The following is a 26,163-nucleotide window of genomic DNA, read 5'->3' on the forward strand; positions in this document are numbered from 1 at the left end:
TGTGTGTGTGTGTGTGTGTGTGTGTGTGTGTGTGTGTGTGTGTGTGTGTGTGTGTGTGTGTGTGTGTGCCTGGACGTTATGATAGATGACTGCTGTGTGGGTGTGAACATTTTCGTGCTATGATCTAAATTTTGATGCTGTCTTGTTCCTGCTGTGGTTTCTAACACTAACAGTTGCTTTGTAATGTGACAGGACTGAAAAACTTCAATATGTTTGTGTGGATGCGTGACTGCCTGTATACATGTCTTAAACGTTTGTGTATCTTGGCTCCAAGGTTGTGATACATATGCAACATTTTGTAGTAATGCCCATGGGCAATGTTGCACACGATCATAATCAGCGATGTTTTTCAAACATGTTTGCCTCATTTTTGAAAATTTACACTCCAAACGAAAGCTGCACAGCCCATCTGCACTATGTCGAAATTCTTCCATTGTATCATAACCTTCACTCTGGCCATCTGCTGTGTTTTAGTTGGAACCGGTACCAGTAAACGCTAGGGTTCAACTCTTGCACGATGAGGGCATTCAGTGATATTGTGCTTGTGATTGTCTCCAGGTACTGAGGATTACCGCAGTAAGCTGGGAGGAGACTGCTTCGCCGACTTGGCCTGCCCCGAGAAATGCCGTTGTGAGGGCACCACAGTCGACTGCTCCAACCAAAAACTTACCAAAATACCAGATCACATCCCTCAGTACACCGCCGAACTGTGAGTCACACTGTATTTTTCTACCACAAATTATATCTGTGTGTGGTGCAAAGAAAAACTTGCTTGGGCCTTGATCTTCTTGTCCTCCTCAGTCTCTGTCTGTTCTGTTGTTCTCTCTCTTTGTCTCTGACCACCTCTTCTGTTCTCTGTTCCTAGGCGTATGAACAACAATGAATTCACTGTGCTTGAGGCGACAGGGATCTTCAAAAAGTTGCCTCAGCTAAAGAAAATGTGAGTCAGACATGTTCTAAATAGAACGGGAACCGTAACAGGAAAAAAGAGTCACATGTGCTGTGATCGTACTTACGTTGACACAGAAATGTGTATTTCTCTTTATATACCATACCCACTTCTACACCCACTTACACTTCTATTCCCTCTTGCTGTCTTTGTCCTCCTCTTGCTCTCTCTACATATTGCTTCCCTCTTGTTTTCACTCTCTTCTTTTGTGCTGCCTTCTTACCTTTCTTGCTCCTGCAGTAACCTGAGCAATAACCGTATCACTGACATAGAGGAGGGGACATTCGAAGGAGCCTCAGGGGTCAATGAGTTGATTCTGACCTCAAACAGATTGGAGAACATACACCACCGCATGCTGAAGGGACTCAGTGGCCTCCGCACACTGTGGGTACTACACACGCACACACACACACACACACACGCACACAGTTACTTAAATGCATAATCAATCCATCATCACGTAAAATATGCATGTAATATTTAAATATGCTCTCCCATATTGTGAAAATATCTACACAAACATTTAAAACATGTCAGCATGCAGCAAGCAAGGCACATGTTCATTTAATCATCAATATATTGTATTACTATTTTATATAATTATTGTTTTTTCTGTAAATTATACTGTTTACATTGAGTGTGTGTGTGTGTGTGTGTGTGTGTGTGTGTGTGTGTGTGTGTGTGTGTGTGTGTGTGTGTGCAGTATGCTGAGGAGTAACCGTATCAGCTGTGTGAGTAACAGCAGCTTTGTGGGGTTGAGCTCAGTCCGTCTCTTGTCGCTCTACGACAACCAGATCACCTCAATGAACCCCGGAGCCTTCGACACACTGCACTCCCTGTCCACACTGTGAGTAAACACACTCCGACCCAAACATTACAAATGCAAATGTAAAAAAATATGCACACACACACAAACACACACACACACACACACAATAAAACATCCAACTCCTTTCTTCTTCTCCAGCAACCTTCTGGCCAATCCCTTCAACTGTAACTGTCACCTGGCTTGGCTCGGTGATTGGCTGAGAAGGAAACACATTGTCACTGGTAACCCTCGCTGCCAGAATCCTTATTTCTTGAAGGAGATCCCCATCCAGGATGTAGCTGTCCAGGACTTTGCCTGTGAAGACGGTAAGACAGATTTAAACTTTACATGTGAAGCTCTACAACATCTGCAGCCCTGACAAGTGATTTCTTTCATTTTTTATGACCACTTTCTATCATTGTTTCTCCCCTCTGCACCACTCCATCCATCTATGTATCGCTCATCAGGTAACGACGAGAACAGCTGCTCTCCAGTGCTGAGGTGTCCAGCAGAGTGTTCCTGTTTGGACACTGTGGTGCGCTGCAGCAACAAGGGCCTCACCACACTGCCCAAAGGCCTGCCCAAAGAGACCACTGAACTGTGAGTTCACGTCATTGAGTACCATCAAACTACTTTAACCATTGCAAGTGTCCCATCTTTTACATGGCAGTTTATTACTGAACTTCACACAAGACATGTTGGGAAAACCATGTATTTACAAAGCTTTTCACGAGTTCCTAAAAACAAGTTTGTTTTCAGCTTTGTGACAATCATTAGGTTTCAAATGGTAAGTTTTTCTCAAGTCATAAAAAAAGTTAATTCTTCAGTGATTTGAAAACTCTTACCAAGTTTGGAGATGACATGGTTTTATTTGGACAGAAATTATTAGCATTTAAGTAGATAATGCAGTACAAGGTAGATGGAAAGCCAATCCACATTGGCAGCATTTTTCAAAGGATTTATGACTTCCATTACTTGTCCGTCTCATCTCATCACAATAGATTTGTGTCTAATTTAACAAATAAAACCATTCCCGTCAAGTTCCTCCACGTTTTTTTTCATGTGGTGATGTTAGTGAAGTGTATTTTCCATAGGCAGCTGTTCAAATCACACACATATTTCACTGCCTTTATGTTGTGAACCTCTTAACCTCTTATATATATATTTTTGGGCTTTATTACGATAGGTGCATAAACTCCAGTACTTCCTGATACCGATACAAGCATTTTAGGCAGTATTGTAGCATGAGAACATCTCTAGATTAGACCAAGATTTACATGGAGTTGCAGCCATTGTAGCATCAAAGTTGTCAGGCCCACAAACCTTCTGAGATTATACAGACTTTTTCTCATGTGAATATTTCTGTTTTTACAGACCAGAAGAAACATTAGCACACAAGCTACATACTGTAGGCTGACAAATGATTTTATTCCAGAAATTGGTCTCAACACAAACACAAAGTCCTTGATGATAAGACAATAATAGCCCTAAATAAATTTTACATCAGACACCAGGCTTGGTGATATAATTTCACTATTTCACTTTTGGAGTGCGTTTTCTAATATTAACTTCCTATATTAAAGACTTAATTAATATGCTTGATTAATAGCACATTGTCACAGAGTGAATGAGATATGATTTCAGTTGTGCAGGGTGGTTATACTGTATTAGGATGCCTGTGTGAGATATTAACCTCCACTGTTTATAATGGCTGCAGTAGTAATGACTGTTCCCACTGCTGGAGATGAGGAATTTCCTACATGGCTAAATTACTTTATTTTCTCTCATCCCTCCCCCTCCTCTCTCTCTTTCTCTCTCTTTCTCTCCCTCTCTCTCTTTTTCTATCATTGTCTCTTAGGTATCTGGATGGTAACCACTTCACTCAGGTTCCTGTGGAGCTCTCCAATTATAAACACTTAACACTCATGTAAGTCTCACCCACTTCAGCCTCAGCAGACAACAGTGTATTGGCGTGTGTCCCCTGCACTCTGCTTTTAAAGACCAAAACTAACTGACTATACCAGAGCTCTGTGTTGTATCACTTTTGATGTGAACTAGTTTGGTCCTGATGGGGGCTTGACAACCTGACCACAGCACAGTACTGAATATGTACTGCATATAGTTTGTGTGTGTATGCATGTGTTGACAGTGCTGCCTGTGTGTGTTTTATGTATCTGTTATTGTTTCCTTTTCAGTGATTTGAGTAACAACCAGATCAGCACGTTATCCAACAACAGCCTCAGTAACATGTCCGAGCTGCTTACCCTGTGAGTCTGGCTTTACATCAGTCCTTTTGCAATGTGTGTTTGTGTGTGTGTGTGTGTGTGTGTGTGTGTGTGTGTGTGTGTGTGCGTGCGTGCGTGCGTGTGTGTGTGCCTGTGTGCGTGCGTGCGTGCGTGGCTTTGTGCGTGCATGCGTGTTTGCTCTACTGCTTTGCTCGGTAAACAGGATTGTGCTCTGAAATGTCTTTCTGCATTTGAAGCCAGTTTGAAAAAAAGTATGCATTTGTTTCCTTGTCAACATGTGTATTCTGTGTGTAAAGAATCCTGAGCTACAACCGCCTGCGGTGCATACCAGTGAGGGCGTTCGATGGACTCAAGTCTCTCCGTTTGCTGTGAGTACGACACATGCAAGGTGGTAAACAGCGTAAAAGTGTTTTAAGTCCCACTGGTGCTAAAGAAGTGTTGCAGTCTTTAAATGTAAGTGCTCATATTATGCAAGTGTTCAGGTTCATAACTGTATTTAGAGTTTATGTCAGCATAGGTTTACATGGTTTAATTTTTTTAAAGTATATTTTAGTTTTACTACACATTGCTGCAGCTCTTCTTTTCACCCTGTGTGTCTCTCTGTTTTAGCTGCAGAGTGAGGCATCTCACTTCTGTTCCATCTATGTTGGGAGTCCCACATGCACAGTACCTACCTAGGTCAGCACTGTAAGCCAGTCAGAAACAGAGTATGAGGGCGTGCCACGCTAGCAGCTAGGCGAGCATTAAAATGTGTTTTACAAAGTGATGCACGTTTGTCACAGATGTTAAAGGCTGGACTACAATAGAGCTGTTTCAAGCTGTTTTCTGTTGGAGATGGTGAGTCTTTTTGGGTTAGGGTTAGGGTGAGGACTTTGGGCTTTTTCACTTTGTAAACCTATAACATGCACAAAAAGATATATAACGCAATAAAGGAAAGGGAAAAGCCGAAAAAGCATAATATGAGCACTTTAACATCCAGAGTCTTTTTAACATTTCTGTGCCTTTTTTTCTCTTTCTTCCTCTTTTTCTCGGTCTTTCTTAGGTCTCTCCATGGTAATGACATATCACTGATACCAGAGGGAGCCTTTAAAGACCTGTCATCGCTCTCCCACCTGTGAGTAACATAAAAACACACACACACACGCACACACATTTCTGTTAACATTTTTATCTACAGGTTTGAAGTGTCTATCTTTAACCTTATAGAATTGCAAAATAAGGAAAACCCATTATTATGACAAAGAGCCCTTTCCCGTTGCTCAAAAGAAAAGTGTCTGTTGAGTGAGGCTTCTCTGTGAATGTATCCGAACAGAAAACCCATAAACAACTATCTCCTTTTCCATTTTCTGCTCCTTTTTCTACACTATTCTATATTTACTATTGAAAGGTGGTGTATATATCATGGGATTCTAAAGTCGTTTCCTTCTTTGAGCAATGCTCCTTTCTTGTAGCTACAATGGCAAACTGAATTTATATTTACCTCCCTTGCTAAAAAATGGATTTCTGGGAAATCTGCTAAATATATTTACTGCAAAAACGTCTGAGAACCCTCCTGTGCAGAAATTCAATGCACTATGTAACCACTAACAGAAAAAGTAACGTTACAGACTAGAGAACTATTACTTTTCTCTCTCTTCAGTTGACCAACATTTTTGTAGCATGGTATCTCAAAACTAAGCACTCTGTAGACAGAGTACAGGGGAAATATTGTGGTTGTAAGTGAAGGATGATACTAATAACCTGCTGGTGGGAATGCCCCTGGGGCACTCATGAGGATCAGCACCATGGATAGCAAATGTGACAGGCTGCTGTTTTTTCGAGATATATAACATTGCAGACCAAAAGTCTATTATTATCTCTACCCACAAGAAAACTACAAGCCTTGGAATGGCTCTTACTTCTTTGTTAAACACTATAACAGGTCGGTCGGATTGGTTTTTTTCTAAGCTCTTAAATAATCCAAAGCATGTGATTATATATGACTGGTCACTGGTCAGATAGTAGCCAAGTAACATATGAATGCCATGAAATTCATTGTGGAGCATTAATAAAGCAGATAATGCTAATGAGTTAATTTAAGCATGACTTCAGTGCTTTGTCTGTTTTAATGCAGTGCTCATTAAAGTTACCTTAAAAATTGCCTTAGACTGTTTATTGAGCTGTAGAACATCAGGAAACACTTTGTGTGTCTCCGTTTATAAGAAGTGTTTTAGGTTTAAGGAATATGACTGCCAACGCTGCTACCAGCATGAGATAGATACTCCAAAACATCTCCACTACAGTCTCAGTTATGTACGGAAGAAATATACAATGATTCACAATTCATTTGACTGTGATATACAACTCAGTCTGTAAATATCTAGACAGTGATACAATTCCTTTTGTTTTGGCTCTGTATTTTAGCACGTCAGATCTGAAATGAAGAGCTGAGTTTTTGTTCTCATTCTCCTTTCTCTTTTCTGGTTGGCAGGGCTCTGGGTGCCAATCCTCTGTATTGTGACTGCCACATGCAATGGTTGTCAGACTGGGTGAAGAGTGGCTACAAGGAGCCTGGCATCGCCCGCTGTGCCGGGCCCGGTGACATGACGGACAAACTGCTGCTCACCACGCCTTCCAAGAAGTTTACCTGCACAGGTAAACACACACAGTAACAGGAACACATGCTCATGCCAGCAGATGTAGAGTACATCAATCCACACTTGTATTATTATTGTATTTATATCATTATATCTTTTTTAGGTGTCCAAAAAACTAAAGCATACACAATTTGTAGGCAAGCAGACCATTATTATGCAGTGCCATCAAATACACACACTTGATGAAGACTCCTAAAGGAGACTGCAAGTTGCCATTTACTAATTGTACACTGGGAAGTAATGACTTGTTCATTTTTTAATATATATAATAACTATAAAACCCACACATTCACAGTGGTGACAAAATGATACTGACTGTTAACTTTTAAACCTTAATATATCACATTAACTATGTATACATGACTGAAATCTATTTTTAACCTAATCTAACTGACGCACTGTAGAAGTCCCGGGGCCTTGTGGTTTTCTGGTGCCAGGTAAAGTAGCCAATCTTATCCCAGTACTTCCTCCTTAGTCTCTCCTTCCCAAGCCCCTCGAGACAGTTTTCCTTGTGCTTTGAGCCCCTATCAAACTTAACCGATCTGCTTCCCATTCAGCCCTCATGTTCTGACCAGTTTTGTGTGTTCCAACTGTTAGAGCTTAATGTTCTGTCCTACAATTTGGGAGTACGCGTGTCCCCTGTACATGTCATGGCCCTGCAAAGAAAATGTTCTCATTCAAACCTCGGTAACATGTCTGCAACTCTTGCTTATTACTTCTATACAATTTGTAATTATTTTATTTATTATTATATATTTTTATATATTATATATATGTGTGCTTACCATGTATTAAAGTATAGGTAAGGTTGTTGTTTTTCATTTTTACATACAAAATTTATAAAAAAGTCTTGTACATGGACAAATGGAAAAACCACCATAATTTTTCTGCAGCACAAAACGTTGCCTTGAGATGATGCGAGGTTTAAGCAGGTCCCTGATCATGTACAGCTGTCTGTGTGTATGTCAACCTATGTATTCTGACTGGTCTTACGCCATAAATGTAGAACATTATATTAAGCTAATCGTCTCTCTGGTTTGTGTTTGCACCACACAGGTCCAGTTGATGTGAGTGTCCAGGCTAAATGTGAGCCATGTCTCTCCAACCCTTGCAAGAACGATGGCACCTGCTCTAATGACCCAGTGCACTACTACCGCTGCACCTGCCCCTATGGATTTAAGGTACACATACTGCGGGAGGCCAAAAGCATTATATTCACTTGCTCAAGAGTCTCTCCTAATCATAAGGAGATGAGATAATCCTATCGCTAAGACAAAAATGCAAATACTGCACTTATAAGAAGATTTTGTTCTTTGGAAGCACTAAATGGATGTGTGTGTTTGTGTTTGTATGTAGGGACAGAACTGTGAGGAGCCCATTCATGCCTGTATCAGTAACCCGTGCCAAAATGGCGGCACTTGCCACCTGAAGGAAGGAGAAGGAAGCAACTTTTGGTGAGAGACTATTAAAAAAATGTGGTTTCTAAAGTCTGAAAAAATAACCCTCATATGATATTGATGATATGATTAAACCATTTAAAGTTATTGTATAAAATAATATTATTATTATAAATAATATTATGATCTTTATCTTAACTTTATTTATATAGCACCTTTCAAAACACAGTTACAAAGTCCTGTACAATAAAAACGGCACCCGTTTCAAACACAAAGAGTATAAAATGAGCTAAAAGCCTAAAATACATGAATGGGAAAATTTAAATAATTAAAAACAAAAGAGGAGCCTTTACCATACGAGGAGGGTCTTATAAAAGACACTATTGAGTTGTATTATGGGAATCCTAGGATCCACCCTTGTTGTAGCTTTACCAATGTTTAAGGACCAAGAGTCAAAAGATCTCGGGCTCTGTTGCATTGGGTTTTACCTTTTTTTCTTAAATCTGTCTCTTGTGAGATCTCCAACTTAATGGAAGAACTCAGGAGCAGCTGGACTCTGACGGTTTGGGAGACTTTGATGATCTACACAGAGGCATTAAATGAATTCTCAGTACAGTTTAACCACAATTTGTCTTTCTAAAAGTGTATGTAAATCCATGCTGGACAAGATTTAGAGATTACCTAACAAACTCCTTCTTCACTCATCTGTGCATGTCGGAAGATGCTATTGAATAATTTATTTGAATATTTGAATGTTTTTACCTACGTAACAAGTCATGTAGTGTTTTGATGTGAGCAATGCTACTGCAATTTCTGTGTGTGTATGGATTATAGGTGTGTGTGTGTGTGTGTGTGTGTGTGTGAGTGTGTGTATGAGTTATGTGTTAACTTCCTCCTCTGACCTTAGCGGGGATGGGAGTTCTTGAGTCAGCACTGTCTTATTATACAGCTGTTACGTCTCCCATCATTAATGGTGACATGGTTTTGAACTACCACTCTGCCTGAGACAGGTTATGACCTACTCCTGTTATGTTGGACACTGACCTGGGGGACCACTGTCTCAACTTACACAGCATGAGTTCTTAAGCTGGAAAATTCAACCATAGCAGGATTGCTCTTTCAACATTTTAATTGCCAGGAGGGTAGCTCTCTGAATTACTCTCGGCCAAATTATCTTATTTTAGTGGTATAATTAGGGAGCTGTAAAGTCAGACATTTTCACATTTTCACATTCTACACATTCTACACAATAACTTTAACGAATACCATCATTAAACCAGTTATTAAAACCACCTCTGTGGAATTGATGACAAAAGGGAAAGCTCCAAAATGGTCTGTTTTGTCCATTGCAGTGTAAAAATGTACTGTATGGTAAGCAGATTTAAGTAGAGCCAGGAATTAGCTCATTTTTGTTCCTCCTTCTAAATTACGGATTTGTCAATATGGTTAAACACAAACATTTTGCGTTTGCAGCATCCTCAGCTCTTAGCAATAAGGTTGGTGAGTAAATTGTTATCATAACTGACCAGAATGATGGACACAGCTACAAAAACATCCAGGCCATTAAAAATAGAAAATTCTTTATGTGCACCTACATAAAAACATAAAAACATCAAAGCACACATCTACAGAGCTTCTTTAAAAACACAGAGATGTGGTGAGCACCAGACATCAACCAATAAACCAATAAACCAGTGATTATTGAAAACACGTAGACACAGCCTGTGATCTGTGGACATTCAGCAGATAATTCCATCAATGACACTGATGCACCACTAATGGAAGTTGGGGATGAGTGTACAGGAGGTAAAGGGCACAGGGGACCACTTGTGTCCTCAGTCTGTCTCTAAACTGGACAGCTCCCCGTGAGAATCACCTTCTCTTCATTAGTATTAACAGGAGGGGAGCTGACGCCTGTCTGCATACTCCAAGCTGATTTTAACCGCCCACACAGACAATAAGACCAACCCAAGCTCATACCTCCTCCTTTTTCGCTCCTTCCTTGCCCTCTCTCTGTCTTCTCTGTTACTTTTTCATATCACTCTTCTTCTACACGCCTGTATTTCCATCTTTGCATGCTTTCTCTTCCTTCTCCGTTGTCAGGGGTAGAAATTTCATGGTGAAGAGCTGTCGTTGACTATATAATGAGATATTAATCCACGAGTGTGTGCCGCATGAGAGCTCTTAGACCCATAATATACCACTTTGTGTGTGTGTGTGTGTGTGTGTGTATGTGTGAATACAGTAGAAGTAGATAGAATAGTAGATACAGAATTGAGGCATGCTCACATTAAGAGAATAATGACCCTCAACTAGGGATTTGGTATGTAGATGAAGCAGACACAACTGTTGTGAGCTTTACCAATGGATAGTGTGTGTGTGTGTTTGTGTGCGTTATCTATTGTTTTCAAAGAATTCTGTTGACAGTGATCTGCATTCAGCCCTACATGTGTTTATCATTGATACTGTGCTTACAGATGTGTGTGTGTGTGTGTGTGTGTGTGTGTGTGTTCTTGATCTCAGGTGTGTGTGTCCAGAGGGCTTTGAAGGCGACGAATGTGAGATCAACATCGATGACTGTGAGGACAACGACTGCGAGAACAACTCTACTTGCGTCGATGGAATTAACAACTACACATGCATGTGCTCACTAGAATACACAGGTAATATTCTCTATTCTCTGTTCCCAGTTCAAATTTGTTGTTGTCAATATTACAAGAACTAAGAAATTACATTAACCTCCTGGTAATGTAATGATCCTGTGGGTTTATGTCAAGGACACCAGTTTTTATTATTTAAACTTTGTTTCTGTCTGTCAACATGGCATGGCAGGTGGCTAAAAATACAACAATACTCATGAGCTTGGCCGCTGTTGCCATGGAGAACAATTTCTCAGCAATTAAACCAAATTGATTCGAGGTGCTGGTTGTGTTTTCACCTCAATCTTAAGCTTTTTCAGACCAATTAAAGGCACAGTAAAATAATCGTTACCTCTCTTGCAAAAATTAACCTCGGGAATTGTAGTTCACTTCTATTTTTAATTTCTTTTTGTGTACACAAGCTTGTATCTTGTATTTCTTCAAACTAACACTGGTCTGTTACTACTTGTTTGTCTGCTTTTGCAATGTGCTCATCATCTTTGACTGCTAACCTCTGTGGCGGTGTTCTCTATCTTTCTTTCTACGTCTCACTGTCCTTTGTCTTTTTTCATGTCTCGCTCTGCTTTCTATCATCTGTCATCTTTTTTTTGTGGTTGCAGCTGCTACCAATGAGGTGGAGAGAGGTTAGTCTGTTCTTCTCTCTGTCATTCCTGTCCCACTCTCCTTCCTTCCTTCCTACCTTCCATTCCTTCCTTCTTTATCCATGCTCCCCAGAAATGTTGGTCCCACAGAATTAACATATTGTACGCAGTCATGCTCCATCTCAGAAGTGCATGTCCTTGATGTTCAAACACACTGCTGAATTTGTCCTTTCAGATATCTAGGGCTATTCTGCTTGCTGCTTTATGCATACATGTTGCTACTTAAGTCAAAGTAAATTGTCTTATAATATTCCAGATGATCGTTTCGACATTTACGCCAAAGGCTGGGAATATTCTTTGTTTTTGTCACTGTCGAAAATGTCCATAGAAAGACCAAAACCAACGACATGTTATTTTATCTTTCAATACTTTCCAATTTCCGTTGCCTGTGTATGGAACTCTAAAACCATTTGTTCCTCTAGAAGACACATCTTTAAGAACAGATAACAAATATTCACTTTCATTTTTTTAAGGGCTCAGTGATATACAATACAAATAGCTAGGCACTGTAGTTTTTGTCAGACAAGAGTTCATTTGGTAGAGACTATTTTCAGATGTGGTGCTCTAATAGTTCCCCGCGTGCTATAAAGTGGCCCACTGCACCTAAGGATTTGGAATGGTTAAATGCAGAGGTCAAATTTCACTACGCTCTGCCGTGCACAATAGTATGTGGGAAGTAAAGACTTTTGTTCTAATCTCTGGCAGCAGAACGGTGTGCTTTTGATGTGTCTTTTGATGATGGGAACTGTTGGGTTTCTGTAAATAATATCACAGAGTACGGTCTAGACCTGCTCTTTATGGAAAGTGCAATGAAATAACTGTTGTTGTGATTTAGCGCTATATAAACTAAATTGAATTGAATTGAATTGAATTGAATTGAATTGAATTGAATTGAAATTGAATGTTCCAAACCAAGGAATGAAAGTAGAGATGACTTGTAGTCTGCTGTCTGCAACCTAAATATCTCACAATATAGCACTTCAAAACTGTTCTTGAAGCTAATATGGCTACTTTTTGGTGATAATGGTTTTTGTTAGCTAGTCTCACACAGAATTACACAACAATGAATACAAACAATTGACATATTCATTTAAAAGAGCAAATACTTAAAAACATCTGAGCCTAAAATCCACTTTATCTACCCACACTTCCCAGACTTTGCAAATTTTTTGAGAAACTCTAACTTGTCAAACAAGCATTTAGAGTGTTTTTTGATCCAGCTCACCAGTTTTCTTAATGGCAGCTGGGTGAACTTTATTAAAGCCGTTAAAATATGCAATCCTAAACTAATAGACTGGGACAAGAAGACTCCTGCTGTTTAAATATAAAGAATGTGAGGATTCCCGTTTCAAAATAAGAATCTGTTAAGCTAATAAGGGTAGCACTGTGAGCTTCAAAGTACAAATATGCATCTCCAATCATTTCTCACACATTCTAATTGATTACCATGTAACTATTCCTAGAGTAGACTTTGTGCTGTCAGGAGTATTGGTTTAGTCCCTGATGCCTCATCAGTGATCCGTACGGAGTTCAGAGTTTCAGAAACGATGGGATACACACAGGAATATCATCAGGTATATGATGTTCCCAGAGATGGGATCATTTATCAGACCAGTGTGTTGGTCCTGGCCACAAGAGTCATCCATCATCAGAGTACACACTCATACAACACAGACACACACACACATTTCTGGGCCTGCAGTACAAATACGTACAGCACTGCATATACACAAAGAGATGCTCAATCATACCAAAATGCGCAAACACTGTCAGGGTGTTAAAGTTGGCAAATATTGTTATGTTTTATATTATAATTTCACTTTGTGTGTGTGTGTGTGTGTGTCTGTGTGTGTGTCTGTGTGTGTGTGTGTGTGTGTGTGTGTGTGTGTTTGTGTGTGTTTGTGTGTGTGTGTGTGTATGTGTGTTCTTAGGGGAGTTATGTGAAGAGAAACTTGATTTCTGCGCTCCAGAGCTGAACCCGTGTCAGCACGACTCAAAGTGCATTTTGGCCCCACAGGGATACAAGTAAGTATACTCAACACAAACACAAACACTCATACACATGTACAGCAGAGTTGGTGATGTTTGCAGTTTTTTTCTTGTTTTTCTCGCACAGGATTTGAGTATTAACATTTCTCACACTGAAATAAATGAGACACTGGTTGTCTGTGCGTGCGTGTGTGCGTGCGTGCGTGCGTGCATGTGTGTGTGTGTGTGTGTGTGAGAGAAAGAGAGAGAGAGAGAGAGAAAAATTTCTGTCTGTGTACATTCTCAAGATTGTCTGTGTGTTTAAAAAACAAGACTGCTGCTCAATCTGAGGATTAAAATTCAGTATTAACATGCATTTATGTATTTGTATGTGTACATTTTAGGTGTGAGTGCACTCCAGGCTATGTAGGTGAGCACTGTGAGCTGGACTATAACGACTGTGAAGAGAACAAGTGTCAGAACGGAGGTCAGTGCATTGACGCAATCAATGGATACACCTGCGTCTGTCCTGAGGGATACAGGTAAGGTACACACCCCAGCAAGAACACACATATTTATGATATCAAAGTACTATTCTCTTGACCAACAACATTTGTAATAAAATTGAATAGTGTTGTGCAGTGCTTGTTACATTTGTTGCATTGCTGACTAACTGCTGCTCTAAAACATTACTAACATATTTACATAGTTTCTGAATCACTGACCATTGTCTTTAATTTTTTCAAAACCTTTTCTTGTCTTTTTTCTGTTTGACAAAAGAAACATAGCATTCTCATCATCACACCATGATAAATGTGTATTTATTTGCAGTGTGTGGTGTAGAAGGGGCTCCCCCTTGTGTTCACTACTACGTTATTGCTATCTCTTAATCCCCAATCGAACATGATTAGTATTTTGAAAAATAAAAACAAGGACAACATGTCAGCACTTACACAGACTACAAATTTCAAGCAAATTGATTTTCACAGGAAAACAGTTTTTATGCACACTTGTTGTATTTAATGTGTGTTTGAATGTGTGTTGCAGTGGGTTATTCTGCGAGTTCTCTCCCCCGATGGTCCTTCCTCGCACCAGCCCCTGTGACAACCACGAGTGCCTCAATGGGGCACAGTGTGTTGTCATGGGATTGGACCCCCGCTGCCAGTGTCTCCATGGCTACAAGGGCGATCGCTGTGAGACGCTGGTCAGTGTCAACTTTGTCAATCGCGAGTCCTACCTGCAACTTCCATCCAGTCTCCTCTCACCAGAGACCAACATCAGTCTACAGGTGTGAGCTTTATACAGAGCCTCATTTTTTAACTCTTAGATGTCCAGGCCCACAACTTTATTTTTTGGGTTTACCCTTACTTTACCCATAACATTGTTTTTAGACGCAGCAGTGAAAGATACAGTTTCAGTGAAAAAAAGTCTAAAACCCCATTTTATACTACCTGCTCTGCACAGGCGGAGTGACAGAAAGACAGAGTTAGTGACTAGCTGGTGAACGTAGCGGAGCATTTGGCATTTTACAGTAACAACTTCATTTCACCCAGGAATTAGCCCCAGTTTGTGCCTCTTATGTATCAGCATACCGATAATGCTAACCATCAGTTTTGCGGGTTAAGTATCTTTTAGACACCCAATATGCTTATATGCTAGGCACATAATGGGGCTTCACGTTAGAAATCAAAGAGAATGAATATTGGACTTGAGTATGGTTCCTTGTTTCTGAGCTTGTTTCTGCTGCTCAAAGGGACCAAACAATATAGCAGGTTTTAATAATTTTTTCTGATGTAAGAGTGTTTGAATGTGGGACATTTGCTTGTAACAGGAGTAGTTTTATGTTGTTGCATTGGTGCTTTAATTTACTTAAGGTCATTTACACAAATATCCCACTGTGTTTTCAGATTGCTACAGATGAAGACAGTGGCGTGTTGTTGTATAAAGGGGACAATGATCACATTGCCATTGAGCTGTACAGGGGACGCCTCAGGGTTAGCTACGATACTGGATCTTACCCTCCTTCAGCTATTTACAGGTACATTCACATATAAGCAGAAATGTCCAACTGCCACATTCATTTGATGGATGATATAAATGTTTAAACACAATATCTCAATGCTCTCTCTCTCTCTCTCTCTCTCTCTCTCTCTCTCTCTCTCTCTCTCTCTCTCTCTCTCTCCATCAGTGTTGAGACAGTGAATGATGGTAGCTTCCATGCTGTGGAGTTGGTAGCATCAGACCAGACTTTGTCTCTGTCCATTGACGGCGGGCCTCCCAAATCCATTAACTCCATCAGCAAACAATCCACACTTAATATAGATTCTCCGCTTTACTTGGGAGGTACGGACCTGTGTGTGTGTGTGTGTGTGTGTGTGTGTGTGTGTGTGTGTGTGTGTGTGTGTCTGTGTGAGACACAGACAATTATAAAGTAACAAAAATGTTTTTTATTGATTATTTTTAAAAATACCCATCACATTGACATTGTCGGTCAGGTATAATGAATATGTCATAATAACGGGACATAGTGCCATCCTTTAATGAATATGTACTCCGTTTAGTGTGACCTAAACTCAATATTAATTTAAAACTTAATTTACCCTCTTATGTCTGAAACACCCATTGCAATCTTGCACAAAAGCCTCTATATAAATACAATAGGATTTAATTTGTGCACTACTTAAATACTTAGATATTTACCTCTACAAATTGATGCTCTAATCTCTCTAATTCCCTCCAGGTATGCCAGAACGCTCCTCAGCCTCCGGGGGTCTCTCGTCTCTGCAGCACGGCTCAGGCGGACGCAACGGCACCAGCTTCCACGGCTGCCTCCGTAACGTGTACATCAACGGGAAGCTGCAGGACCTGGGGGTTGGGCTGGGGACAGGGGTTCCAGGCTCCGGGACTGCACAGAGCACCACCAGACAGTGGCTGGGCCACGGGGTGGAGCCTGGCTGCCAGCCCTGCCAGAGGGGAGCCTGTGTCCAGGGTGACTGCCACCCAACAGGGCATCGTGGCTTTACCTGCACCTGCCACCCGGGCTGGACAGGAACAGTGTGTGACCAGCAAGTTAACAATCCCTGTGATGGCAACAAGTAAGCGCTTTTTGTGCCTCTACTGTATGTCTATGTGTAGGTGATTGGGTGATCACAGTTATTGGCATGAGTTTTAAACCACATTGAATGCCAAATTTCTAGGATCCAAAGAGGGATTTAGCTGGAAGATTTGTATATCTTTCCACATCTTTATCTTTTCTGTCTCTCCCTCCTCCATCCTCAGGTGTATCCATGGTACCTGCCTTCCAATCAACTCCTACTCCTACTCCTGTCGCTGCCAGCCTGGTTTTGCTGGTGTACTCTGTGATGAGCAGGACCAGGATGCAGCTAATCCCTGCAGTCTGTCTCGCTGCAAACATGGGAAATGTAGACTGTCTGGCCTGGGCAAGGCATACTGCGAGTGTAATAGTGGATATACAGGAGAGGCATGTGACAAAGGTGAGATAATCATGTATGATGTGTGTGTCGGTGCATTAATTGTTACCTGTTTACAGTGCTGATCACTCACATTCTTCTAATATATATATTACTGTACAAGCTTTTGAATATGAAGCATGTTCAACAGCACTTCTTCTAAGCTTCTGCTTCATTGTCTGTTACTTGTAGTCTCTCACACTCAGTCTTTATCTAACAGTGCTAAATGTCTCTGCATTAATCCTTCTAACCCCTTGCCTTTATAACTCAGCATCTTCTGAGCTTCCTCTTAATCCCTCGCGGGAAATTAATCAGGTGAGACTGCTTGGTCACATCTTACTGTTTACTCCATTTTTCTCATATTCTTTCTTGGTTTCTCTCCAATTCAACCCACAGTATGTCTTGCCACTGCCCTGCTTAACCTTGTTTTCCCCTCATTTTTCATCTTTTAAATTACGCACAGCAATAGGACAATTGACGAAAGTCAAAGTATCTTATTATAGAATTTGTTTTCATTCATTCCATAAGTAAACCAACCAATCAGAACCAAGGAGTCTAACTCAGTGTCAGCACTGCTTGTGAACTCCGATCAAATATGAAACAAGTTTCTTTTGGTTCAACATGGTCACAGACTTTCTCTTTTTAATGCTAAAGAGTAGCAGTTAACGAGCACTCATTGACACTGGAGTAGAGACTCCTCTTATGAGCACTAGGAAGAGGCAGAGCAACAGGATTTTTTTTCACATTATGTCTGTCTCGTGTGTTGCTGTCAGGATATAGTGACAGTTTCAGCAAATATGACACGACGTTATTTTTGTCATATTAAGTACCTAACTTTCAAGGTCAGTGTTTTGGTGTGCAGTGATTGTGATGCTAGCATCACAAATCTCCTGAAATTTTATTCCATTGGCAGATGTTTTATTTTAAAATTAGCAAATTTCTCAACATTTCACAATACTTTGCTTGTTTATAACCAAGGATTTTTCCAGTGTGTCAACCCTCATGGCATTGCTTTGTTTTATTTTACTGTCCTCATTGTCCTCTCTACCGACATGTTGACATGTTGTTTTCACTATTAAGACTTTTGTCAGTGTGACGCTGTCATTTCAGAACAGTTAGAAGCTGGATAACTTGTAACCTTTCTGTTCCCTCCTCATGCCTGCAGAGGTGGCCTGCCGAGGGGAACGGGTCCGAGATGTCTACCAGAGACAGCAAGGCTACGCGGCGTGCCAAACCCAGGAGAAGGTCTCCCGCCTAGAGTGTCGGGGCAGCTGCCCGGGGGGAGCAGAAGGACAGGGCCCCTGCTGCACCCCCCTTCGCAGCAAACGCAGGAAATACACCTTCCAGTGCACTGATGGCTCTTCTTTCGTCCAGGAAGTGGAGAAAGTGGTCAAGTGTGGCTGTACACAGTGTTCCTCATAAAAAAGAAAAAAAAGAAAACAAGAGACAACACCCTTGGCAGGTTTCCTCCTCTCCCGATATGTTTTATGTTCTTGCCCGCCTTACTTGATCCCTGTCTCCCTTGTCCAAGGTCCCAATTTATCCTGAGAAAAACCTTCACCCGCCACAGTCCCCTCCCCCAACATCCCTGTTTTTTTTTGTTTTTTTTTAACTCTTTAAAAAATCAACAAAAAAATCAAGAGAAACAACAAAAAAATAGTTTCTTTTCTTTGTCAGTGCTGGACTGATGATTGATGCTTCCTCGGTGGGGATGTTGAATTGTATTGTAAAGTACAAAAACAGACTTATTTTTTATTATGAAGTGGAGAAAAAGACAAAAAAAAAACACAAGAGTTGACCTTTTCCTTACATCTACTTCTTTTTGTTGGTCATGATGACTCCAATAGTGTGTCACACTGTCTCTTCCCTGGAGGACTGACCGGTCACTGACGGCTGACTGCTTCCTGTAGACTTCCTGCTTTGTGTCTGTGAGTTATGTGTTTTAGGAGTAACCTTAACTGGTAGTACCATAGACTCACCACTGGGTGAAGCTGCATTAAGGCATGGAAGACGGCGGGCAGTGATTACCCCCAACGACACAAGAAACCACCACTGTATCTCCCTCGACAGACCTCCTGAACCCTTGGAGGCTGTGTGCACGATCCTATACACAGCTGCGCTCAAACTTGTGGTATTTTTTACAGCTACTGACCAACACACACACACACACACACACACACACACATGCACACACACACACACACACACACAAACACACACACACACATACACATACACAGACACACACACAAATGCTCTCATCTGTAGAAGAGTTCTACACAAGACCTGCCAGATTGAATACAGTACTCTCTGTATATCTACCCCCAGTCATGAATGACAAGTATTTATTGTATCATAAATACCTGTACTTATTCAGTAGATCCCCTATGTATCAATCTGATTCTTTTAATATATATTAATTTATATTTGTCCTTATTTTTGTATTAAAAAGACATAATCTGTCAAGATAGCTGAACTAACAAAATGGTGTCCTTTATTTTGGTTGAAGAGAAGTTGTTTTTTTGATCACTGAAACTATTGTGCTTGCCAGAGACCTTAGTTACATTTTAATCTGCAAATGTGACGTGAAGACATTGTATATTTTTGTCACGTTTCCTGAGAGTTTGTACTGTGCCATTACCAGAAGGTCTTTATATTAGAATATAAATGTATAGATAATTTCCCTACCTGTATTTACATGTATTTCACACACAAATCTTGTGCGTAGCATTGACCATAGAGGATGCTTAGAACTGTTTTTACCTTTTTAACAAATTTATGCTTAAAGAATACTGTGACTTTTCTAAATGAAACTACTTTGTTAGCCCCTTGGTCTCTGATGTTAACATGTTGCTGCTAAGTTTTTGTACCGTAGACTTGGATCCTGATCTGTATGTTATATAGAACTTCCTGTTCCTACTGTACGGGGGCACCTTGTGTAACAGATAAATACATCCCCCCACCTCTACACATGTGCATTGTGCTTTATATTCCCCTCTTCTCCATCCCCAGACTAATGTCAGTTCCCTGACTGATGTTTGTTTATTAAACACAATATTTACCTCACACTTCTCACTTCTGCTTTTTTTGTCACATTAAGACGTCCAAGTCAGAAATATTCCCTTCAAAATACTGAAGAGAATGATAATTAAAGTTAAGCACAATAATGTGGACAGTAATCTTCCATTATTATTTTTAACATTCTTTGCATAAAATGGAGAATACAGCAGCAACTGTTCAATATGTCATCATACTCTACTTATCTTCATCCCCTGTTAGACTCTAGGTAAATGTTTAACCTTCTGCAGTGACATTTGTAAACCTGGTGTCATATGCTCCTCCACACTTCCATAGTATTTCATTTAAATTTTAGAGCATGTAAAACCGGTTTAGTCTGGTCCCACTATATTAAACAATAGGGCTGGTGATATTCTAAATTTTTCTTATTGCCAACAAAACCCATGAAATGAACAAAAAACAACATTGTCTGAATAGCCAGCACTTAATATAGTTTATTCTTATTGGTCCCAGACCTCCATTGTGGTCCAAAAACTATTAATAACACATTAATCAGGGGTGACTTTGCACTGGGTGACATGTTCCTTCATTGTGATGATAATGGACACTGTGGTTTAATTAAATTAAGCCAGTGTCCTGTGCTGCAGTTATTCACCAAATGTGGAGTAATCTGTAGCAAATAGTCCCCAAGAAATGCACATTTTGGTCCTGTTTGAGTTACAAACTGGGGCCCAGCTGTTTTATTTTATTTTGTAAATTATTGTGTCCTTATTTATAAATAAAACTGTACATTTGTGGCCAGTTTTTCTTCAGTTGGAACACATCAGCTTAAGGCTGAGAGCCACAGACAACGGAGGGAAGTTAGAAAGTATTAAGAGACAGACTAACACATTGTTGTGTTTGATATTTTCATGAGATGTGTTGACATTAAAACATTTATAGGAAAAAAATGCAAGCCTTATGCTTTAATGTTTTTGTACTACAGGTAGCAAGTGTAATTTGTAATAAAATTCAATGTGTTAAAAGACTATGCTGCTGTATATATTATGATAGACTATGCACTGTTGCCTACAATTCTAAGAATTTACAATTTTAAAGAGAGGCTCATTTGTGCTTTTGCAGAAAAGCCTCTAAAACTGTATCTAGAACCACATGGGTTACTAAAGCCATATTGAGAAGCACGTTGACTATTTTGAAGTAGTAGGTAATATTTAAGTATTTTAACTGTATTATAAATAACATTTCATGGACATTGGTCTGGGTGGAAATCCTGCCAAACTTGTGAAAAAGAATTGGATGTGAAAAATATATATGTCCAACTTATAGAATTTAATATTAATCAACACTGCCAGTGTGGTGAAAGTAAATTGTTTGTCACGTGCAGTGTGAAAGAGCATCTCATTAGACAGATAGGATCCAAAATTGAGTGACCTTAAACAAATGCAAATGCACAGGAGACAAAGACAATCAACTCAAGTACCTTAGGTGGAAGGTTAAGATGTCCCGCTTGGGACATTTGTTGCATTTTCTGTCAATAAATACTGTAAAAAGTTTAATATTTTGTTTTATTATGCAGTTTTATAGCGCCATCTGCTGGTGTGCAACTTAATTACAAAATACTTTATATTGTAACATTAGATCTTCTTTACAACAACACAAGCAGAAAACCAAGGCTCCTGCTAAGAAAATTGAGAGACAATGTCATTAGGAGCTTTACAAATTAATCTGACTTGACCATTATTGAAATCTAGTTGACTACAACTGTGATGGTTAAACTGACATGCCATAATCCTCAAATGTTTAATACATCAAAAACATGTACAAATAACCCTCTCAGCGGTAGAACAGTAAAACAGCAGACTCAGTCATCTCTTTGGAAGCGCTCCAGCCTTGCTCCCTTCCCAGTCTGTCCCAGTCAAATGATGGGAAGTCCCCACACTGGTCAGGGTAGAAATATCCACCTCCTCCTATACAGTACTGGAGACACAGACACATGCACACAATAACAACCGTATTATTAAACAGTTTAAGTTGCTGTGTTTTTGCAATATGCAATGATGGACTCACATGTTCAGTGTTGCATCCAGTGATCGGCTTGACCCCGGAGCAGATAGCCATGGCTGCACGTTCATTGTTTATTGCTCTAAATGTGATGAAACCTGGTTCAAACTCCCCTTTCACACAAACAAAAAGAACACGACTTGATTGCAGCAGGATTAATTTAGTTTAGTTGATATCTAAACCATTTCATAATTGAAGGACAACGTTTTAACTTAAAAAGTTAATTGAATATTTTATCACTTTGTTTTGTAGTAAATTTACACAGTAGCCTATTTTGGAAAATCTTATAACATTAGTAAATTATGAATGACTTCATTAAGCACTAATCCTGATTGATATCCACACATATCCATAATGGTGAGAAAGCGCAACATGAGCTCCTTTTCCTTCCTTCTCAGTAGCTGTTTACCTCTAGGATTGGGTCCATACAACATCTTGGTTGACACTCTGTCTCCGTGGTCGTACACAATGGGAATAGCTGGCCCTCTGTTGCTGCAGGAGCCAACGTTGTATCTCACTGGATATTGCTAGAAGATTGTATTGTTGTCACATAGCATGGCCACTGAGTGTTCTTAATTTTGATTCACTGTCAGTTCTAATTAACTTTTGGTAACCTTAGACATTTGATCTCAGTTCCAAAGGAAAGTTAAAGTTTAAACAGTAAGGCTAAGCTAAAGGGGCAGGGGTTATTTGTGTGACCCCCACCAACCACCAACCACAATAAAAGCATAAAAAGCTTCTTAATGAGAACCACGGAAATGACATACCAAATGTGTTTGTCATGCATTCAAAATTGTACTTATGCAAAAGCAGCCTTCAAAAGTATTAGAATCTAAATATTCACGTAAAGTACCAAAAATACTTATTATGCTGACTGGCCTACTTCAGGATAGATTATATTGCATATTTCGTAATGCATTTATGTGTAAGGATCACTTCAATGTTGCAGCTCGTAAAGTTGAAGCTAATTTTTATCAAATACTGCCAGGTTTCCTATGCATATAACATCATTTACATGTTAATTATATTTAGTATTACAAATCTGAATCTGCAAAGTAACTAGTAACTCCCGCTGTCAAATACATGTAGTGGAGTAAAAGTACCATATATAAAAAAAAAAGAAATACTCAATTGCATATACCTATTTAAGTACAGTTCTTGAATCAATGTCCTTAGTAACTTTCTACCATGATAATTTAACATAGCTTCACATTACCTTGAAGAGGTGAAAGAGGTTCCCTCCATACAGGCTGAGGAAGCGGTTGTCAGTGTGGTAGCGGAGGATTGCTGCCTGGTTCCAGTGTTCCAGTGGAAAGTTGTTGGGAACGTGCCACACAGACATGTCCTCTGCTACTATATCATAGTAACCTGGATTCTGTGAAAGTTACATTTATTGGTTCAGTTAGTTTGGTAATATCACATAATTCCCTGCATGGCTCCTCCCAACTTTACCTCGAGGGGTCTAATTATCCAGAGTATGCAGGGACTTTATGTTAAAAAGTAAATTGACCTCAAAATCGAACTGTAAAAGAACAATAGTGTCAGCAAATGTACTTTTTTGAAAAAAAGAAAAAACTATGTCTTCATATTTTGGACCTTTCTCTTTGTTTTTCTTTGGGAAATATTGGATGATTGGATCAACAGTTATTGAAGTGACTCCCTCCATAAAAGTTTACTTAAATGCAGTACAGTATAAATGCAGTTTTAGTTACTTTCCACCACATCAAGTTGTACCTTAAAATCATCCGAGGTGGCCCCCTCTGCTGCTCCAAAGGTGTTTCTGTTGGACCAGTTCCCGTCTCCATCTGGAAGTTCAGCATTGTTGCCCTGCTGACTGGACCAGCGGTCGCCCACTGTGCACCTTCCGTAAACACTGTTCTCATGGACGCTCGCCACTAGCGTCCAGCCGCCTCCCGCTGTGGTCATGTCACAAAAGGTCTGATAGACCATGCCATTAGCAGTGGTCAGATAGTATAATCCATCTGGAAATATTACACTTAGTGTTAATGTAAAAAAAAAAAAAACATCATTACTTTCAGAGGGTTGCAACACGTTGATCAATAACCTTTGTTAAGTTAAAAAGTATTGTCAGAAGAAACACCTTCCTGTTCGTTATATCTGTCCCGGATGTCTTTACAGCTCCCTGCAACATATGTGGACCTCTTCCTTAATTTTTCCAAATGATCAAAGTTTGTCACGGTGAGTGTTGGAGTCTTCTTAACATCCTTTGTGGCTTCTGTGATGATGTGCTTCTCATTTACTGAAAATGAAGCCAAATGTGTTAAAATATGAAAAGGAGCATAATAGGAATGTGTGCACATGTGTGTTTTGTGTTTCCTTTACCTGCAACTGAAGAATAATCAGCTTCAACTAGGGATGTATGATCAGCAAAGGATACATGATCCACTGACACCAAAACCACTAAAAGCAAAACCTTGTGGTGTAACATTGCTGTAAAGAAACATGTAAAAATCTTTAAAATTTGAAAGATGCCATGTGTTATTCCTTACACCACTGGTTGTCAACCTTTGGGTCTGAGGTACCCCCACAGCCTTGTCAGATGAACACACGTACCCCTTCATCAATTCCCTATATATTTTTAAAATGTATGACACTATTCATATAACAGTGGATATTGTTTCTCATACAATTGAACTATCAGTATTATGGTGGGTTTGGTCATCAATACTACTAGTACTACTATGCACTTAACAAAAAAGTGTGAAATAACTGAAAACATGTCTTGTATTCTAGTTTCTTCAAAGTAGCCACATATTTATTTATGTGTATATTATGGCATATTAGATGTCTGAAATATTGGCATATTAGATGTCTGAAAATTAATTTAAGATTTTAAGAGAGTCTAGAAAATTGGTAATAATATTTGTGTGTGTTGGGTTTTCATTTTATTTTGTTGTATTTCCTTCTCATCTCATGTCTCACTGATAATGAAGCTGGTGTCTAGAAAAGGGAAAGAAGCAAGGTGGAAATTATTTAGTCCATAGTGGTTTTGTTTTGACTGTGTGGTTGACTGTATCAATGGCAGCAGTTTTAAAATGTATCCAACGAACAAATAACAAAACTACTCACATTACATTGCCGCAATGCCTAAATCAAACTCAGGGAGATAGAAATTAAATGATCAGTTTAAATTGCAAACAGAGATGCTTACCAAGACCTTTTAAGATTCAGCAAATGTCTAATAATGATCCAATCATACTATTTACAAAATATCCAAACACTATTAGATCATGTCAAACAATATTTCTATGAGAAAATGTCACATTCTTGCATGTACTGTACATGCAATTTTCTAATTAATCTCCAAAATCTTATACTCAAACAGTTTGATATAGATCTCCCATTATATATTATATTATCTTACATAATAGAGCTACAGTTAATACAGTATCGTGGGTTTACATATTTGAAATATTTTAATAATAAAAAATGTTCTGTGGGTCCAACAAGTTCGAAAATTATAAGATTTGTTCCTTGCTGACAACACAGCTCTTTGCCTCATATATTTATGAACACCAAATCAAGTGTGAAATTAAGATGAACTTTGATTAGTTTTGATGTAATTGTGAGAATTAAAACCCAAATCAGTGTAATGAACATTAATTTCAAAAATAGTAGAAGATTTCCATAACTGCTGAAAGTCTGAAATACATAAGTACATTTGCTAATGTCATTTCTAGTCAGTAAAACAAATGAGACAACATTCAGTGACAGTTCTTACCGTGCTCCTGACTGAAAATTTTCATCAAAAACCTAAAAAGAAATTAGTCAATCTTAGCCGTTTCCTCAATAAAACTGCAAATTCACTTTTGATGTAAATTCTGTCCTGGGGTGAAAGACCTCTTCTTTGCAGTTGTAACAGGATCTTTTTTTAAATTGACAGACTGTGAGACATAAAATATACATTTGTTATGGTCGTGTGACTCTTGTGAGAGCAAAGTTAACAGTCTTGGCGAGCTGACAGACAGTTAAACATTAACTACTGTGGTGGTTTGATGTTATTTTTACTGTTGCGTAATGTTGGACTCTTCATAACAACATGCTCTCCTCTATTGTAATCAAAGAATAAAATATAACTAAAATCTTTACTTAATTAAAAATCAGCAATACCACAGTGCATAAACACTCCTTACAAGTAGAAGTTAGTTACAAGTAAAAACCCTGCATTTAAAACTTTACTTACTACTTACTACTAAAATAGTAGCATCAAAATATCCTTAAAGTGCAGTATCAAACGTAAAAATACTCATTACGCAGCCCTTTTTAGAACAATATATATTATTGAATT

General features: G+C 39.3%; 2 protein-coding genes across 17 annotated transcripts in view; one reads left to right on the top strand and one right to left on the bottom strand.

Annotated features, from left to right (window-relative positions):
* Nucleotides 1-18,559, top strand: part of slit2 (slit homolog 2 (Drosophila)) — an 83,233-nt gene extending 64,674 nt beyond the window's left edge. For 6 of the 16 annotated variants that reach the window (XM_034857759.1, XM_034857779.1, XM_034857789.1 and 3 more), the window contains 24 exons: nucleotides 559-709; nucleotides 866-940; nucleotides 1,190-1,333; nucleotides 1,653-1,796; nucleotides 1,917-2,083; nucleotides 2,225-2,357; nucleotides 3,616-3,684; nucleotides 3,953-4,024; nucleotides 4,300-4,371; nucleotides 5,046-5,117; nucleotides 6,474-6,637; nucleotides 7,044-7,076; nucleotides 7,696-7,820; nucleotides 7,996-8,093; nucleotides 10,560-10,699; nucleotides 11,296-11,319; nucleotides 13,269-13,362; nucleotides 13,710-13,847; nucleotides 14,353-14,593; nucleotides 15,213-15,343; nucleotides 15,494-15,648; nucleotides 16,046-16,400; nucleotides 16,585-16,799; nucleotides 17,941-18,559. In XM_034857759.1, coding sequence (XP_034713650.1) covers nucleotides 559-709; nucleotides 866-940; nucleotides 1,190-1,333; nucleotides 1,653-1,796; nucleotides 1,917-2,083; nucleotides 2,225-2,357; nucleotides 3,616-3,684; nucleotides 3,953-4,024; nucleotides 4,300-4,371; nucleotides 5,046-5,117; nucleotides 6,474-6,637; nucleotides 7,044-7,076; nucleotides 7,696-7,820; nucleotides 7,996-8,093; nucleotides 10,560-10,699; nucleotides 11,296-11,319; nucleotides 13,269-13,362; nucleotides 13,710-13,847; nucleotides 14,353-14,593; nucleotides 15,213-15,343; nucleotides 15,494-15,648; nucleotides 16,046-16,400; nucleotides 16,585-16,799; nucleotides 17,941-18,197 — 3,269 coding nt within the window. In that variant the 3' untranslated portion in view covers nucleotides 18,198-18,559. Of the gene's footprint in view, nucleotides 1-558; nucleotides 710-865; nucleotides 941-1,189; nucleotides 1,334-1,652; nucleotides 1,797-1,916; nucleotides 2,084-2,224; nucleotides 2,358-3,615; nucleotides 3,685-3,952; nucleotides 4,025-4,299; nucleotides 4,372-5,045; nucleotides 5,118-6,473; nucleotides 6,638-7,043; nucleotides 7,077-7,695; nucleotides 7,821-7,995; nucleotides 8,094-10,559; nucleotides 10,700-11,295; nucleotides 11,320-13,268; nucleotides 13,363-13,709; nucleotides 13,848-14,352; nucleotides 14,594-15,212; nucleotides 15,344-15,493; nucleotides 15,649-16,045; nucleotides 16,401-16,584; nucleotides 16,800-17,046; nucleotides 17,091-17,940 lie in introns of all 16 variants that reach the window. The other 10 variants (XM_034857863.1, XM_034857880.1, XM_034857870.1 and 7 more) reach the window with 5 other exon arrangements.
* A 2,781-nt stretch (nucleotides 18,560-21,340) lies between these two features.
* Nucleotides 21,341-25,845, bottom strand: LOC117936122 (intelectin-like). Its single transcript, XM_034858921.1, has 8 exons — nucleotides 25,597-25,845; nucleotides 24,198-24,305; nucleotides 23,956-24,114; nucleotides 23,589-23,836; nucleotides 23,071-23,229; nucleotides 22,264-22,381; nucleotides 21,861-21,967; nucleotides 21,341-21,770 (listed from the first exon to the last, which is right to left on the bottom strand). Exons 1-8 carry the CDS (start codon nucleotides 25,619-25,621, stop codon nucleotides 21,627-21,629), a joined length of 1,068 nt encoding a protein of 355 aa, XP_034714812.1. The 5' UTR covers nucleotides 25,622-25,845; the 3' UTR covers nucleotides 21,341-21,626.
* Between the last annotated feature and the right edge of the window lie 318 nt (nucleotides 25,846-26,163).

The sequence above is a fragment of the Etheostoma cragini genome, chromosome 2 (genome assembly GCF_013103735.1).
Source record: "Etheostoma cragini isolate CJK2018 chromosome 2, CSU_Ecrag_1.0, whole genome shotgun sequence".
Lineage (NCBI taxonomy): Eukaryota > Metazoa > Chordata > Actinopteri > Perciformes > Percidae > Etheostoma > Etheostoma cragini.

What these genes read in the sequence shown, in the direction of transcription:
- LOC117936122 (XM_034858921.1), bottom strand. Translation starts at nt 25,621, where the DNA reads ATGAAAATTTTCAGTCAGGAGCACG. An exon ending in CCACCTCGGATGATTTTAAG is followed by an intron (nt 23,230 to 23,588) that starts GTACAACTTGAT and finishes TAACTTTCACAG; the next exon opens with AATCCAGGTTACTATGATAT. An exon ending in ACCTCTTTCACCTCTTCAAG is followed by an intron (nt 22,382 to 23,070) that starts GTAATGTGAAGC and finishes ACAATCTTCTAG; the next exon opens with CAATATCCAGTGAGATACAA.